The sequence below is a fragment of the Grus americana genome, chromosome 16, assembly GCF_028858705.1.
Source record: "Grus americana isolate bGruAme1 chromosome 16, bGruAme1.mat, whole genome shotgun sequence".
Taxonomy (NCBI): domain Eukaryota; kingdom Metazoa; phylum Chordata; class Aves; order Gruiformes; family Gruidae; genus Grus; species Grus americana.
Window position 1 is genome coordinate 13,557,553 of NC_072867.1, and position 17,593 is coordinate 13,575,145.

Consider the following 17,593-nt stretch of genomic DNA (forward strand, 5'->3'; position numbering starts at 1 on the left):
CCTCCCAGGGCCTGGGTTTCCCTTCCCGTCCTTTGCAGCCCCCCCTGCGCAGCCCGGACGGGCTCGGGGTCCTGCTTGGCGGCGGGGGGCACCCCTGGCTGAGCTGCGGGGCGGTTGTGCTCGGCCGCTGATGGCAATTCCTAGCCGTGGTGGGTTGACCCTGGCTGGAGGCCAGGTGCCCGCCAAAGCCGTTCTGTCGGCCCCCCTCCTCAGCTGGGCGGGGGAGAGAAAATACAGCAAAAGGTTTGTGGGTCGAGATAAGGGTAGGGAGAGATAACTCAGCAATTACTGTCACAGGCAAAACAGAATTGAGTTGGGGAAAAAAATTAATTTAATTTATTACCAAATTTGAGTAGGATAATAAGAAATAAAACCAAACCTTAAAAACACCTTCCCCCCACCCCTCCTTTCTTCTTGGGCTTAACTTCACTCCCAGTTTTCTCTTCCTCCAGCGGCACAGGGGGACGGGGAACGGGGGTTGTGGTCAGTTGATCACACGTTGTCTCTGCCGCTCCTTCCTCCTCAGGGGGAGGACTCCTCACACTCCTCCCCTGCTCCAGCATGGGTCCCTTCCATGGGGTGCAATCCTTCAGGAACAGACTGCTCCGGCATGGGTCCCCCATGGGGTCACAGCCTCCTTCAGACATCCACCTGCTCCGGCGTGGGGTTCTCTACAGGCTGCAGGTGGAATCTCTGCTCCACCATCATCCTCCACAGGCTGCAAGTGGATATCTGCTCCACCACGGACCTCCGTGGGCTGCAGGGGCACAGCCTGCCACACCATGGTCTTCCCCACGGGCTGCAGGGGAATCTCTGCTCCAGCGCCTGGAGCACCCTCCTCCCCCTCCTTCTTCACTGACCTTGGTGTCTGCAGAGTTGTTTCACATATTGTCACTCCTCTTCCTGGCTGTAATTGCTTTTGTGCAGTTTTTTTCCCCTTCTTAACTCTGTTATCCCAGAAGGCGCTACCACCATTGCTGACGGGCTCGGCCTTGGCCAGCGGCGGGTCCGTCTTGGAGCCGTCTGGCATTGGCTTTATCAGACGTGAGGGAAGCTTCTAGCAGCTTCACACAGGCCACCCCTGTAGCCCGCCCACTACCAAAACCTTGCCACGTCCTGAGGCCTCAGCCAGACGTGCAGCTGCCCTCTGTGCCCGTCCTGCCGTTGGTACGGGTTTGGGTGACCACGCGATCGAACAGGGTGACGGGCAGCTGTTGGGCGCTGCCAGACCCCTGCCCTCTTCCCACCCCACAGCGAACATGTACACATTGGAGATCCCTACCAGCCTGGCTCCACTGGGCTGAATGTAAAGTTCCTGTCTTTCTGGGAAGCTGAGCAGCAGAAAAATGTTTTCTCACCCCCCCTACATCCTTTGGGGAGCTGGCCTCGCTGCTCCAGGTGCACAGGGCACGGCAGCCCAGCTGCGAGGGGTTTTGGAGCCAGCACCCACACTAACCCTCTCCCTTTTGCTCCCGCAGGTTCATGCAGCATCCAAAGAACTTTGGCCTGATCGCATCCTTTCTGGACAGGAAGGTAAGCCTCCCTGCCTGGCGCTCTCCCTTCTGCATCGTGCGGCTCCCTTTGGTGCTGGAGCAGCCGGCGGATGCCGGGCACCTGTGGGTGGTGGTGGCTCAGAGCCCCGGGCACAGTCCAGGCACCTCCCGGCTGCCTGCAGAGACCAGGGACTGACTCAGCTGCGGAGAGACGGGGAGCTCAGCGCCGCAGGATGTGTGAACGCATCCAGCCTGGCGCGTGGGTGTTGCAGCCCACCCCGTGATCTGCCTGGGGGAGCTGCTTTCCAGCATCTCCCGGAGGCATTTTGCACCAGCCAGGCTGTCGCGCAGTGGGTGTGGGCACCCGGCTGTCCCGGCTGTCCGGCACAAGGCGGACGGGTCCCCTCTTTGCTCAGGGAGGGGATCTCGAGGGTGGGCTGAGTCCCAGTTCAGCAGCAGTTCGGGTTGGTGTTGTGTACGCGCACACACCTCCCCTTGGGCTTAGGAATAGTTTGCTCGCAGGACGGCCTGACCTTTCCCAAGTCTGTGTGTTGTGCTGCTTGGACCTGTCCTTTTTGCTGTTAACTGGGCTGATGGAAGAAAGGTTTGAAAAAAAGATCTGAAGGAAGAGCGAGTCTCTGGTCCTGTTCTGAGGAAGCCAGGTACCTTCTGTGGCACAGGCCGTATGGGCAGATCCCGGACAGACCCAGCCTGGAAGGGCAGCGATCAACCAGGTGTTCTCCTGAGCAAGAAACACTTGAGAGCTGCTGCTTCTCTGCTCCTTGTAGTTAGTTGCATCCTCTGCCCATCTGGTGCAGTGTTGCACCCACGCAGCGTCCGCTCGCTCTGGGGGAACCCCTCTGCTTTCAGCGGAGTGGCCTGCAAAGCTCCCTTCCAGCCTGAATTATTCTGTGATTCTGCGTGACTCAGGCTGGAGAAATCATTTGTAAGACCTTGACTCTCCTGTCCAAAGCAGCAAGCGAGCAAAGGCCAGCAGCAACCTCGTGCTGCTGTTGTCACTGTAAGATACCAGGCTCTTTTCAGCCTTTCCCACTTGTTAAAGCCGAAAGCGGTGGGACTTGGATGATGCTCACAATCCAGTCTGTGTTCCAAGCTGTAAAATGTCTTCTAATTTTATTTGTACTCGTTTGTAAATCAGGCTGTAATTATGATACAGAACACATCCATTATCCTGTTGGAGAGAGATGCAAAGTATGGCTCAATGTAATGAATTAATAGATTTTTAAATTGCATTATAAAAAAATAGTGATCTTAGCCCTTGGAACAGATGACTGTAAGTTTTTGTGTTCGCGCGTGTGTGTATAATCAGGGCTAGATTAGAAAGGGATCCAATTAACACTTTAAAAGTTGCAATCTGTTTTTGCAAATGGTTCCACTCCTCGCCCAGGGAAGGGAAGGGTGCAGCCCCCGTGCAGCCCCGGGAGCACACGGCAGCACCCTGTTCCCGGGCGCTCACAGGCGTGATGGGTCCGTGGGGTTATTTCTGTTCATGCAACCGCTGATCCTGTGTGTGAAGGTGTGGCTCAGGACCGGCGTTTAGGTGCCCACCCTAGTTCAGGAAAGGACTTTTCCCAGCGTGGCGCACACTGTGCTGGTCAGAAGCAGAATATGTCCTGGCCACGGCTCCTTGTTTTTCTAATGTGTCCGATCCGGGACGGCGCTTGTGGAGCCGACCGCTGGAGTTGGAGTTGGGATGGCGGCTCCTGAGCACCGGGATCTCAATCTGTCCGCAAGAAAGTCGTGCACGCTCGAGCCAGCGAGCTTAATGGCCAGAAATAACACTAGCTGACAGTCGTGTGGCAGGTTGTGCCTCGCATAACCACTACAGGGGGTGACAGGCGGCTCTCCTTCTTCTGCCTTTAGTTGCCACAGTCATCTGGGGTCAGCCCTTCCCCCTGCTTTGCTTCCAACGCGGGGTGCTCCCTGCTCTGCACCCCATCTCCGTCTCAGCACGCCTCCGGTCTGTCCCTTGGAAGAGTCGAGCCTTTTTTGTTAGGGCAACGTGCATTGCCCTCCTCTTCCAGCTCCACCGAAGGGCTTTGCGAGAGGGGTGCGGGGAAGCCCGTTTGGGCTGCAGATCTTCAGAAGCAGCAGGAGACCTGGCGATGGCAGGGCCCGAACGCTGCTTCTGGAAGTCTGCGCCCCGATGGCGCAAGGGGATGGGAGCTTCTGTTCTCTGACTTGCCCGTGTCGTTGCAGACGGTGGCAGACTGTGTCCTGTACTACTACCTGACCAAAAAGAATGAGAATTACAAGAACCTTGTAAGAAGGAATTACCGACGGCGCGGGAAGAGCCAGGTAAGAGCTGGAGGAGCGCGTGGAAACGTCCCGCGGGTTGAGCAAGGAGCTGCACCAGTTTGCACTTGCACCTTCTCAGCAGCACATTCTCTGAGCACCCCAAATGCTGCTTTTCTCCCCTCCCCAGCTGGAGATCTTGCTTGCAGGCTGCGATGGGGCTGTGGTTTTGCTCTGTGCGGCTTTTCAGAACATGCTGTTTTCTGGCAGTTGATGTTTGTCCGTCTCCATGCCAAGGTCGCAGTAGCATTAAAAAAGCAAACAACAAACCCGAGATGCTCGAAAAAGGGGATGGAGCGAATGCAGAAAACCTGGCCGCGTGTCAGGAGTAGCGTGGGGTTGCCCGTGCAGCCTGCGGCTCTGTGCGAGAACCGAGCGGGGCCTGTTTCTCTCTCCCCTCCGGAGACGGCAGCCGGCGTGCCGATGGGGACAGGGCTCCTGTGGACTCTGCGTGCTGGGTGGGGGTGCTCCTGCCTTGCAGAGCCTTCCCAAGGCTCTTCCTACGGGCAAAGGTACGGGAGGAGAATGACGTGGGTGGGAGTGACTTCTGGTGACGGCCTGAGCAGAGGCACATAAAGCTCGCTGAGGTGCTGGAGGGTGTCCAGGGTCCCCGTGGGGGCTGGCAGGTTTGGCGCTGAAGCTAGAGGAGACCTTTAACCCTTTGGTTAAGGGCTGGGCAGGTACTTAGGGCACCACGAGGTGCCTGGGGGTAGGTTACTGAGTCAACCCTTGCCGTTACCATGGCCAAGATACCAATCTAGACGTGACCGTAGCAGTGTTGCTGCTGGCACCGCGATACCCAGATAAGTGCTGACCTTTTAGGCAGGTGTCTTGTCCCAGCGGATGCTTTCAGCCAGAGGAAGGTCCTGCTGGTGGATCCCCAAGTCCGTGAAGTGAACGATTATCCACATCACGAGGAGAGTGAGGTGACCGCAAAGGGAGTATCTCTCCAGATAACGTGGGGATAGGGATGGAAAAACTGGCCTGGCCCATGCCACCACTGACATCAGCAGCTCCTCGCGCTGCATGGCCATAAAAAGCAGCGCTTGGGTCTAGATCCTGATTGGGAGGCAAATAGGTAGCCTTGCTCCAATTTGATTTCTGCAGCATTAAGACATCAGAATAGCTAGCACATGACGAATGTCATGGACGAGGCCCAATTTTCCCTTCTTTTTTTCAGAGACATTAGAGATGGATAAAGCCCTATTGGATTATCCAGTCTCTCTCCCAGCAAACACAGGGTGGTTCCCTCCAGTACATTTTTATAGTGTTTACCATGGTCTGTTTTGTTAGATCACAGCAACTAGAACATGAGGCCACATTTGTTTCTTGTTAGTGGTGGAGACATTTAGCACAGCTCATTCTGGTTTCAGCGTTAAGTTGAGCAAGTAACAAGTGTGGAGGGAGAGAGGCAATCTAATGCTCTGCTCTGCATCAACCCACCAACCCCTGCAGCCACAGACCTGCCCGTCCTGCACCCAGCAGGTACTATTTGTGTTTTGGGGGTTAAAAGTATCCAAAGCATCACTAGCTGCAGAATTTCCCACGACGCTTTCCCTCGCTTGAGAGTCTGGTCCAGCCTGGGCGGCGGCGATCGTGTGCTGCCGTTTGGAGCCTCGCTCAGTGCCCTCAGTGCCAGCCTTTGGAAGCAACCACTTACTGCATCGACCGTAGTAAAAGGCAGGACTGTTTGCAAGTAGGGGACAGCAATATTTGTAAATCGTTAAGAAGGAGGCCGCTGGGCACCAGAGGGAGCGAATCACACTCTGCTGGAGCAGACCTCGACCAGAACGTTACTGATTTTGAAAGAAGCGTCAGATCCCTGCGCCTGAGGGGAAGGTGGAGCAGTGAATGTTTCCCGTTACTGTCGGATGCTCAGGTGGAAGGTGGGATGTTCAGACAAGCGTTCAGAGCCAAGGCTTGGCTGTGCGGATAGCAGGAGGAGAGAGGTGCAGAACAAGAGTTGCTGCATACAATCCGGCCTGGAGCAGCTCTCCCCCAGAGACCCTGGGGGAGTCTTGAGACGCACGCTTTGTGCTGCGGTACCTCCAGTGTTTCTGTGTGTCGCTTGCATCCGTTTCCTGCGAGGCTGCATGCAAAGGAGCGCTGGAAGAGCCTGCGTGCCGGCTTGGGAAGGGCACGCTGCTGCGGAGGGGAGACAGTGGAGGCTGGCGGGGCAGCACGGCTGGGTCTGTGCCGCAGAGGGAGGCTGTGCTGGGGAGAGAGTCGTTTTATGGTGGGATTTTAAGGTAATGAAGGGAGGAATGTGGTGTTGAAAGTCCTGCCAGAAGCTGATGGGAGCAGTGAAGCATCTCCCTTGTACCCCTTCACGGAGCCGGGGTCTCCCCTGAGCGCGGTGCCGATGGGACCTGCTTTCCCGGGCCAGGCTGAGTCGGCGTGCGGCTGCGCAGACCAGCACAGGAGAGGTTAGATACCGGCAGATCTGGAGGGACGTTCCTCGTGGGATTTTTGCTTAGTGAGGCTCTTCAGAAGCTGCTCAAATGCTGGCTGTACCTGCAGACGGTGCGCTCATTTGGGAGTAGCCCGTCGCGGAGGCTCAGCTGGCACCTTGGCCGCCCGTCCTCCCTAGTTGTTCCCAGGAGGTCCTGGATTATTTTTACCCCTCTGTGGGTCCCTCATCCTGTTGCTCGCGTGGCCTCGTGAAGAGTCGGGGCCGTGGCTGGGGAGTGGCGGCCGTGGGCTGCCCCTGCCCGTGGGGCTCTGCCTTCACCTGCCCAGTCTCAGCCACCGGAGATGGTGACGGGATGAGGGACGGGGGACACGGTGGGACAGCACGGGGACGGGCAGCATGCAGGGAGGAGACGGGGCCGCAAATAGTCTTCCTGCAGCACTGGGAGACGTGGCACCGCGTTCCCAGCGCTGCCCGTGCTCCGAGCCTGGATTTTCCTGCTGGTAAGGGTTCAAGCAGTTAAATGCCAAAAGTGAGATTTAATTGATTTAGAGGAGGGGAGGAGAGGTTGACTTTTATATCGGATGAGAGGAGCGGATCAGGTCTGATACAAATAGCATTTCAAGTGGCCCTACACTGGTTTCTCGCTCCTTTTCTCACGGAGAGGTTGGTGGTCTTATTTGCTCTTGGAGGCTGCGGGGAGCTTGAGAGCGAAGTGAAGATAATTACACGTAGAAATAAAGCTACTTTGGTGTCAAGATTATCATTGTGGCCTACTTATTAAAAGTCCATTAAAAAATAAGAATGCCACTGCTCCCTGGCTGATGGTCCCCTGGCAAAGGATATTCCTCATAAAGCTGCTACTTATTGCTAAAAATCTCCTGCCAAGAGCAGGGAATTCACATGATTCTGCTTCCAGTTTGTCAGAAAACCGAGCAGCCACCCGCTCCAAGGCAGGGCGCATGCTCCCGGCACACCGCCTTCCCCAGCGCCGATGAATGAAAGGCGCACGCATCTGATGGATCGTTGTGCATAATATTCAGGCTGCCGAGATGGACATCCTTTCTAAAATAATCCTCTGTGTTCGGGTATGGAAAATGCTATTTAACCCTTAAAAGGGGGAATCAATGGGAAGAGGAATAACTTCCAAGCATGTAATTTCTCACTGGGAAAAAAAAAAAGAGAGAAAAAAGTTTGAGTTGTGGTAGAACGATCTGATCCAATATTCCATGTACAGTAATAAGCATAAATTTGCATGAGCTTGTGATGAAAGGCCCTTGCGCGGATGTGTCGCCTGGGGGGCTGTCGCAGTCGCTCTTCAGGGTATTTCAGAGAGCATCTCTCTGCGAACACCCCTAATTCTGTAGTGGGGGGCACCAAAATTGAAGCTAGGCAATTAGTGCCATGTGCTTCGCTCTTCGGGCAAGCTGTTCAGCCGGGCTGCAGTAGCGCAAGCGTTGGGCTGAAACCGTGCTGGAAGAAAAGTGACTCTATTTCAACATAATTATTCCGTGCGGAGTGTGGGGTTTTTATTCCAGAATAGATTTGCTTTGACTTTGGAGTAGCGTTGCCCACGTGGCAGCGGAGCGACCGCAGCACGCCAGTTCTGCTTCCTGCAGTCGTGCCGGTGAATTCCTGGGGGAGAGAAGCTGCCCGGCTCCCCCGTGGTGCTGGGATGGGGAGGCGGGCGGCCGTCCCGCCAGCAAAGCGGCCGATGCTCTGGCCGGCGGTGGCGCGGTCGGCAGCGGTGATGGGCGGCCAGAGGAGCCGCCTGCCCGCCCTGGGGATGACTCAAGGGTGGATGAAGTCACACGCGGTGGTAGACAGACACGGTCCGCAGGACATGCCGTCACGCCGCTCCCCCTCGGCGCTGCTGTCAGACGGCGCTAACGTATTCCCCAGTGAAACGGCCCCATGCGTTAGTGCTGGCGCTTTCGAGGACTCGCTCCATGGAATCTGAGGGACCGGAGCAGCCCGGACCCCTCCTTTCTCCACCCAAGAGCGGTGCCGGGGCTGTGCCGGCGGGGCGGGGGCCTGTGGCGTGACCTGGCCGGGCAGCCGGTGCGGTCCTCTGCCAGGGCTGACAGACTTTCCCAGGCCCACCCTCTTCCCTGCCCCCTGCCAAAACCCAAATCGAATTATCCGTCCCGCCGCCTGTCCCGCCCTCCCCAAACGCAAACCATTCCCCTCGCCGACACGGATAAACAGCCCCAGCCTGGATTTTTATAAACAACCCGTTTACTTTCTTCACGGAAGCACTGTCCCAGCCGGCGGGGATGGCAGGGGCTGGCAGGACCTTGGGCTGCCAGATGGGTGCTGTCTGCCCGCGGCTCCGGGTGCCCGTGCACCCTGTCCCCGGTGCAGATGCAGAGCACCCGTCACGGTCCAGCCTTGCCCTGCCATCACCTCTCCTCGCTCTGTGAGGATCAGGTCCGGAGCTCAGCAAACTGCCTCTTGCACCACAAATTTTGCTTGTGCCCCTGCTCCGTTAACCACAGCGGCTAATGAGTTGAATGATACTTATTTCTGGGAAGCGTTCGATTTTCATCAGTCCGGGGAGTGGCTCCTCATTAGTGACAAAGGGTTTGACAACTTCTCTTTCAGACGCGGGGAAATACTTGTCATAAACTGCTGGTTTAAGAATGCAGCACGTCGTACAGAAACAGCCCTGGACGTGGCCAGTAAACTTTGCTGCCACAAATGCCAATAAATTATTCCGCAGGCATTTAAGCCCGTGCTGACTCGAGCGCTGTGTTTTAAAGAGTACAGAAATGATCTGCGGAGCGGGCAGGGGTGGTCTGTAACGGAGCAGTTTGCCTGCTTGGAGATGACGCCTGGGATGTCGGTGTTGGGGCGCAGGTTCATCTTCTGCTGATGGGATGCTGCTGCGAGGTGGCCCTGCTTGCTGGCCTGTCCCTTGGCTCTGCCCCATCCCGTCATCACGTGCGGGCTGGGCTGGGTCAGGTCAGCTCGCTGCTGGGACACAAAAGGGATTGAATTTGGCTCATTTTCTGGACGGCTCTGCAGTGTGACAGCACTGCTGGTGGCTGGGGAAACCTTCCCAGCCAGGCTGAGCCTGCAGGGCCCATGAGAAGTCAAACCTGGCCAGATACGTAGTCCTGGTCCTGCTCGAGTGCAGCCTCACAGGGAGAAACATCTCGCAGAGAGTTTATTCCTTGGGTGCTCGTGTGTGCGCTGCTCAGGGGAGGCTCTCGCTATTTAAATCTACATCTCCTCATAGCCAAGAAAAATCCCAACAAAACCAGCTAACCCCCAGAATCCTCAAAAGTGGTCCAAAACCATCCTCATAGAAAGCAGCAGGCATCCCACGAGCACAGAGGGTCGAGCTGGAGTGTCTTTGGAGGCAGCAGGTCCTGCTCAGCAACTGGACTTGCAAAGAAACCGGTTTCCATCAGGAAAAGCAGTTGTTTCTGGGAAAACACCCATCTCTCGTGCTTTTCCTACAGCTCAGCGTAGCTCAGGCACTTCCCAGCTCACGGAGCAGCCTGACAGCAGTGCTGGGGGGATCACGGGCAAGGGCTCGGGGTCTGCAGCCTGTCCTGTACTTTGCTAAATGCTCTCTGCCAGGGCTCGCCTTCGCCTCCGTGCCTTGAAACAGGAACATCCGCCTGCCCTCTCCAGGGTGCCAAGATTGCCAGGTACTGAGCGTGCTGTCACCCCTGGTAAAGGGCTGTCACCCCTGTAAAGGGCCATCGCTGCCCTGCCATGGATGAGGTTGAGCATTGGGGTGCCTGCACAGAGGAGGTGGGCGAGGTGTGAGACACGGCGATGTTCAAGCTGATATGATCCTGTAACCCTCCATTGGCATCTGCTCTTTCAGTCTGGGCTCCCGTCGCTCCCAAGCTCCGTTCCCCAGGTATGGCCCGTAAGGTGCATCATGCCCATTCCACCAGCACAAGGACGTTGCAGCTTTCCCGTCACCCTGCCACCCCTCCAGGCAGCGTAATCGGGCAAACACAATGGAAACTCGCATTCCTGAAATCCCAGCTGCAGTTTTGGGGGTGATTAAATGAGAACGATGTGGCCATATTTGGGAAAAGAATCGAAGGATGCGTTTCCACAGGAGGATGGCTGCTCGGTCCCTGGGTCCCAACACGGTCTCGCAGGCTGCTGGCAGCACAGGGACGGCAGGGAGACCTGTGGGCTCGGAGCGGGGACAGGCACCGGCAGGCAGGGACACGTGTCCGCTTCCCTCTGGGGTAGCACCAGCATGGGCCACCGATGGACCACTTGCTGATGGACCCTTTGGCCACCGCACCCGGGCTCTTCCGTGCAGCTTGATCGCGTCTGCAGTTAGCGATAATAGAATAGTCACTTAAAAGTGACGTGACCCCCCCCCCCATTCCGGTTGGCCCCCAAGTTCGGACTCGTGTTTCTCCAGCAGCAGGTCGATGCATCCTCACAGCGAGCGCTCCACCACGCCTGCACCCACGTGAGTACTCCTCAGGCCAGGGCGTTGGGATCCAGGCAGGGCATTACCCATCCCGGCAGGGGGCTTGCAGCATCCTCCCGGCGGGACAGGGAGCGATAGAAGCAGTTGGATTTTGGGATGAGTTGTTTTATCTGTTACTGTGATCCAGGTTTGACTGGGAACGGATGGGAAATAGGTCGTGTCATTGCTGTGTTGCTTTCTAAAGCAGGCACAGCTGAAAATCCTGGAGAAAGCTGCTTCCATGAGGACACGGGGCTTGCTTTGCCCCCAGTGCATCTGCGGTGTGTGTGGATGCTGCTCTGTGTCCCGCAAGCCACCAACCCGGCACCTTCCTCTGTTGGCAGGGCTCAGAGGGGGGTCGGCATGTGGCCAGGGGGTGCGAGCAGCAGGGAGCGGGGTAAAGCAAACCACAGGGAAGAGAAAACACGTGTTCCCCGCCTGGGACAGAGCAGGGGCTCATCTCCACCGCTTCCAAACGTTACGCTCTCTTCCCCTCGGGTCATTTTCCCTTCACAAGCAATCAAATCACTTTTTTAAAAAACTCAGCAGCGACCCAGAAAAGAAACATTTCCTCTTATGGAAAAGCCCTCGGTAATTTAAGGAGGGAACAGAGCGAGCAGGGTCCTGTAAAAATCACTTCTGTGCTTCACTGAGATCAAGGAGCAAGCAGTGGGAAGGCGTCAGTGCCCGTTGTGCTGGGCTGAGCTGCACAGGGGCTCCTGCCCGAAAGGCTCCTGTGCCCAAGGGGCTCCCGGTGCCGCCCAAGATGAGCCGACACTTGGGTGCGTGCACCGGACGCAGTCGTGCCGTGGTCTGGCGAGTGATGCTGCAGGGTCGGGCATCTCTGCAGTCCCACAGCCAGCCCCTCTCCTCGTCCCTGGCACGCTGCTCGCCCCCAGGACCGGCAGCCTGGGAGATGGCACGGGGCATTCCCGTGGTACGGCAGGGCAGCCCAGCTGCGGCTGCAGGCACTTTGCTGCTGGCACTGGCTGTGTGCCGGAGAGCTCCGCTGGCGAGAGTGTGTGGGGCCCATTCGGTGCCTCCCGGGATGCTGGGCATGGCCCCGGCGTTTTCCATCTCTGCCATGTGATGATTGCTGTCTTGAAGGGTTTGTTGTTTACTGGCAGAGGAGCAGCACAGCTCCAGGCCATCACGGTCGGAGCTGAACCGAGCGAGCTCCGTGCTCGCTATCATTCTCCTTATCAAATCTGAGCCTGGCCCTTTGATTTTTCAACTTGCTTCCGCAGCCAACAGCATCAAACCCAGCCCCGGGACGCGAGCGATCAAAGCCAAGTTGCCGGCAGACATTCCTCTTCCTCTCCTTGTTGTTTTGGCAGCGGCTTGTTTTGCTTTGTGGTTTTTCCCATGAGCGGAGGGTGCTGCGCGCGGTCGTGAGAAGCCAGGCTGCGTGGCGGTGGGTGGCAGTGAGTGCTGAGGCATTCCAGACCATCGGATCAGAGGCTCGGGGCCCTGGGAGTCAGCTACATGATACATACATGTATTTTTACGCCATCCTCCCTGCGTTCCATATCCAGCCTGCCGCCAAGGGACGGGTCGGGATGCGTGGGGAATGCTGTTTGCAGCGGCCGTGCAGCGTCAGACCTCGGCGGTGGGCGACACTGGGAATTGGGGAAGGATGCTCCAGGGGAGACCTCGGGCACCTGGGCGGCGTGGTGGCTGAATGGGAGACTGGTGCTGTGGGTGCTCGGTGGGGGACACCCTGCCCTGGCTCGCGTTTCCGTTGGTGTGACCTGGTGGAGGGAGAGTTTGATAGCAGGTGGAATGATGGATGTGGGTGGTGGAGGAGAGGGGACGCTCCTGAGCCACGGCTGCGTGGTGCCAGCCCCACTCCTGGCAGAGATGCTCTGTGCGACGTCCCGTGGGGCTGGGGAGAGGGGTGAGAGCCGAGTGCCGAGGCCCTCCGGCTGTGCTGCAAAAAGCACGGTGTGTCCTGCACCGCAGTGCCAGTACGGACCCCGTGGGACATTCCGGGTGATGCCAGCAGGCAGCCACGTGTGCACACAGCCATCGCGGGCGTGCTGGGGCTCCTGGAGAAGCAGCAAAGCAAACCCCAGGTGTTCCTGGCCAGCTTCGGGTAAGCCTTTTGTCTTCAGCTTATCTCGAGCTGGTTTTAATTTGCAACTCCCTGATTGCGTGCAATGACTCGGCCTGAGCCTGCTCCGCAGCCGAGTGCCCCTGGAGAACATCATAAATGCCATTGATCTGAAGTCACTCGCGGGAGAAGCGAGGAGCCGGCACCCTGCACACGGGAGAGGCAGCACGGCCAAGCGGGCGCTCGGGGCTGCTGGAGGGGACGGGGCTCGTGCCGGTGGGGCGCAGCTCCCTCCAAAGCCCCTGTCGAGGCAGACTTTGGTGTGACGCGGTGAGAAGAGGGTTGGCACGCATCACCGCGCCGCTGCAGCGAGCCTGTGGTGAGGGCTGCAAAGCCACCTTCGAGCAAAAACCCAGGAGCTTGCTGCCTGCGGTGCCTGGGGATGGGCTTGAGCGGCAGCGAAATGAGTTGCCTCGCAGCTCAGCCTGGCACGCACGGCTCCCTCTGCACGAGGGCGTGGAGGGTCGTGGTTTGCTCCCTCCTTGTTTAAGGAGCAAACAGGAGTCGGTGGTTTCCGTGGTGCGTTCATCTTCTGTAAGAGCCCAGGGCACCGTAATGGCAGCGATGGAGGTGATGCACCTGCTGGCAGCCAAATGGCAACTCCCACGCAGCCAGTCTGCCCGCGAGACCTGCCGTGAGAGAGAGGAGGTGTCACCCCCAGCTGGCACTTGGGCTTGGGTTCTCACACAGTGCTGTCACCGTGACCCAAACCAGCTCCCCGCCAGCGCATCCGCTAGCAAGCGGTGTGGTCGGAGGCGGCAGGAGCTGGTGGTCGTGGGACAGGAACGGGACTCCCAGGGATGAGCTCAGCTAAACATCACGGGGAGAGCTGCTGTGGAGCGGTGGCCATGCCTGTCCCTGTCCCCAGCAGGACCAGGGCTGGGGAACCGAGCCGCGCTGGCAATAGTGGTGTTTTGGCGCATATTTTGCAGGTGCTGTGGAGCAGCAAGTGGGGGGGGCTGGGGGAGGGCACGGGTGCCTCGGTCGCGAGCTGCACGGTCCAGCGGTTAATGCCGGGATGCCCTGTGGGCAGCGAGGGAGGTTTCTGCACGGGGCTCTGGCACGGTCCCCAGTCCCCTGCACGTAGCCCAGCACATCTCACCGCGGAGGGGATGGGGAAGGCAGGAGCAGTCGTTTTCCGGAGGTTTGCAAGTTTGGAAAATAAATAGCCCTGCGCCGTAGGTTAAGCTTGGCATCCTGGCAGATTAATTACGCTGGCTGCAGCCAGCACTGAGAGCCCCGGTGACGAGAGCTGTGGTTTATAGATGATGATTCATCGACTCGACTTAGAGCGACCACGTTATTCCAGCAGATTGCAAAATCATAAGAGGAATGTTGTGGTTAGTTTACGGCTTAACTATGCAAATCGTCAGGAAGCCTTCAGAGCCGGAGAATGTAAGGCACAGCGCGCCCGGATGGCTGGGCGGTGAGCAGGGGCCGGGAGCCGGCGATGGGGCTGTCGGGGACCGGCCGCTCGCGGGAGCCGGAGAGCGGGGAGGTGAGTGATTTGGGGGGAGATGGGGGTCTGGAGCTCGTGGGGAGCGTGCGAGCAGCGTGCTTCAGAGGCGGGGTACGCGCCGCCGGCTGGGAAGGGGTTTCTGGCTGGTTTCACCGTGTCTGTGCCAAGGTGGCAGGCGTCTCCATCGGGGCTGGGGAGGGCGAAGGTGCTTCCCCCACCTCCTGCCCTCCCGTCCTGCTTCCAGAAGCAGGCAGTGCCTCGGCGGAGGAAGTAAACAGAGTGGGAGGAGCTGCACCTCTTCCTCGCCGGGGCTTTCTCCCAGCCAGACCCGCTGCCGGGGCATGCAGAGAGTTGGTCGGTTCTCAGCAGGGCTAGCGTTTCGGTGACGGGACCTACCTGGAAGCCGGTGTCCCCTGAAAGCATGCTTGGAGCCAGAGCTTTAGAGCGGCTGAAATCCCCGTGACGTGCCAGCCCGATGGAGCTGGCCGAGCTGTGTCGCTCCGGAGGGGAGCTGGGCACCGGGGCGAGCACGCGTGCCTGCCCATGGGCCCCGGCGAGGGGATGGCCAGCGGTGAACGCAGTGTTCCCGGGAGGGCTGGCAGCACGCTGCTCCTCTCCAGCTGCTCCGGGGCCGGTGGGAAATTGGGGTAGAGGTGAGCAGATGTTTGTGATTATGGAGCAGCTCACGCCAGAGCACGGGGAGCGTGTGGGGAAGGCGGCCGGCCGGCCCCGTGGGCTCGGAGCAGGATCGGCCTCTCGCTCACGCGTCCCGGTGTGCGATTTGTCCCGGGGCCTTTTTAAATAAACAGGATGTGTTGGCAGCAAAAACAAAGCAGCAGCGATGGTGGGGAGGAAGGGCGGTCTGGCGGTTGGAGCGTCTGACCTGGGAGGGAGGGACAGGAGGGACGGCCCTGCCCTCTGCCACAGGCATCTTCCCTGGCCTCGGGCACGTCCCTTCACCTTCTTGTGCAAGGTGGGGAGCACGTACCTGCTTTGCCTCCGGGAGGTGGGGTGCCTCATCCCCAGGGGGACAGGGATGTAGGTGGAGAGAGGTTTAAGCTTGCCGGGAACCGAGCAGTTTTGGTGCTGGCCTTTGGCGTGTCCGCTAAGAGCTGACCCACCTGCCGGTCCACCTCTAACCGGGGCAGCGTGAATCAGAGGAAAACATCGGCTGGTAATTGGGGAAGCATTTCCTGGCCTGTCACGCTTTGGGATGGCGTCCCGTCCCTTGAATCATCCAGAGCTGGGCCACGTCCAGCGCTAAGAATAGCCTCCCCGTGCACTGCGGGGGCCGGGGGGGACCGGCCGGCTCGCGGGTTCCCGGCTGTGGCTTCCCGGCGCTGTGCCGTGCTGTGGTCCGGCTCTGATGCCGACCGGTCTGAGATTTGGGGTAGAGCACGTAGCACAGATGGGTCAGCCAGGGGTTGTCCTTTCTCCACGTGCTGCTTGTAGCCGAGTTCTTGTATGGCTTTGTTGGGACCCAGGGGTGCCTGCTCCCCCCTGCCCCGGGTGGGATGGCATGGGATGTAAGGTGGCATTCGTGAGCGTGGCTGTCCCCAGAGGTGCGTTGCAGGGTGTTTGGGGGTGCCCTGCCGTGCAGCTGAGCCCTAGCACAGGAGATAAGCCATCACCACGTGCTTGCCAGAGTTCAGAGCAGCATTTGGCCAGGACCCTTCTTCAGATGAAGACATGAACACAGCCAGGGGTAGAGCAGGGGACAGTTTTCCCCGCCGTGGCCTCATGGTGACAGCACTGCCTGATGGATGCATCTCAGCCCAGCGGCAGAGGGCTGGCAGGGGAGAGTCGTCCCGTCCCGCTCCGCACAGGGTGCTCTGCGCGCCCGATTCTCACTCCTGGCATCGGGCACCATGCCGTGACCGGAGCAGGGCAATCACTAGAGGGCATCCTTGGATCGAGATGCTCCTCGGTGGTGGGAGAAGCCCTAATTTGATTTCCCACCAGGCTGGGCTTGAAATCTCCAGGAGGAGAGGGATGCCCAGTGGCCCACTGAAGCTAAGGCCAGCGGGGTTTGCCCATGCTTGTCATGCCAGAGCTCGGCAGACAGCTCTCCGGGGAAGCACCTGCGTTGCAGCGTGAGTCTCTGCGGCCGCTCGTGCCTCTCCCTGCCTTTCCACCCCTGCTTTTGCAGGCGGGTGCAGGGAGCTCGTTGGCATCGCCACCGTCCCAGCCTGTTCCTCTGGGGAAGCTGCTTGGGGTGACAGCCCCCTGGTTCGATTGAGCGTGGGGACAAGATGAGACGATGCTGAAGCTCCTCTTGGGAGCCAGCACCAGCCTGATGCTGGGGCAGGGACTCATGCGGTCGTGGCTGGGTTTATGGTTGGAGGAGAGCTGCGTTTACGCCCCAGGGAGCTGGGATCTCCAGGATGCAGGGTTTCTCCCATCCCCAAAGGAAAACATTCACAGTGGCATGGCAGAAATACTGCAAAACTCACCTGGGCTCCCCTCCCTTGCAAAAGCACTTGGTGGAGGGAACACGGGTGGGTGGCAACAGCCGAGGCTGGGGCAGAGCCTGCCCTGCTCCCTGCCTGGCTCTCGGAAGTCACAGCCCTCACCTTGTGGGTGTTTGTCTGGGCTGAACCCGTGCTCAGGGTTCACCACGGCATGACTCAGGGAGTCAGAGAGTTCAGGGCAGCGCTGGGGAAACACGTGTGATGGATGCCTCTTGCTCCTCTGCCGCCCGCTCAGGTTGCCCACCTCCCAGCCACGGCAGACTTGCTGGCTGCCCCCCTCCTTCTCCCCGGGTCGGGGTCTGGCGAGGGCAGCGCCTGGCACACCAGGTGTGACGCTGTTCCTTGGCCAGTTGCTGCAGGACACAGCCCCCTTCCCCAAGCCTCAGAGATTTATGGACTTTGGAAAATCTTAAGTGACTGAATGCTCATCCCAGCTGTTCTGCGGCTCCCCCTTCCCTGGATCTTCCCAGCCTTGCATCCCACGGAGCCATTCCTGGGGGTATGACGAGGGTGTGAGCGGATGCATTACGGGTGTGTTCGGCACGCGTGCTGGCATGGAGGTGCCGCAGGGGCTGGCCAAGCGTGCCACGCGTCCGCTGCCGAGCAGGGGTCCTGGTGGCACAGCTGCCTCCTCCCCATACAAGGAGGAACTGAAAGTCCGCAGAGTTTCGGTGATGGCAACGCCTGTGTTTTAAGGCCTTGTGTTGAACCAGGGCCTGAAAGAAGCAGCAGCTTTCTAGTTAAACTGCTCCAAAGCCTGTTTTGGCAACTCCATGCTTCTCATTTTAGCCCCAGCCCATGGGGGCAGAGGGTTTAGTTGGCACCCAGCACCGCTGCTGCAGGGGTGCCCATGTTGGAGGCAGCCTCCCAGTTCCAGC

The 17,593-nt window shown here is 58.8% G+C and overlaps 1 protein-coding gene across 15 annotated transcripts in view; it reads left to right on the top strand.

The window, feature by feature from the left end:
- NCOR2 (nuclear receptor corepressor 2) overlaps positions 1 to 17,593 on the top strand; it is a 255,422-nt gene that overhangs the window by 171,633 nt on the left and 66,196 nt on the right. For 13 of the 15 annotated variants that reach the window (XM_054843763.1, XM_054843759.1, XM_054843769.1 and 10 more), the window contains exons 13-14: positions 1,479 to 1,533; positions 3,714 to 3,812. In XM_054843763.1, the coding sequence (XP_054699738.1) occupies positions 1,479 to 1,533; positions 3,714 to 3,812 (154 nt within the window). Of the gene's footprint in view, positions 1 to 1,478; positions 1,534 to 3,713; positions 3,813 to 14,140; positions 14,284 to 17,593 lie in introns of those variants that run through there. The other 2 variants (XM_054843772.1, XM_054843773.1) reach the window with 2 other exon arrangements.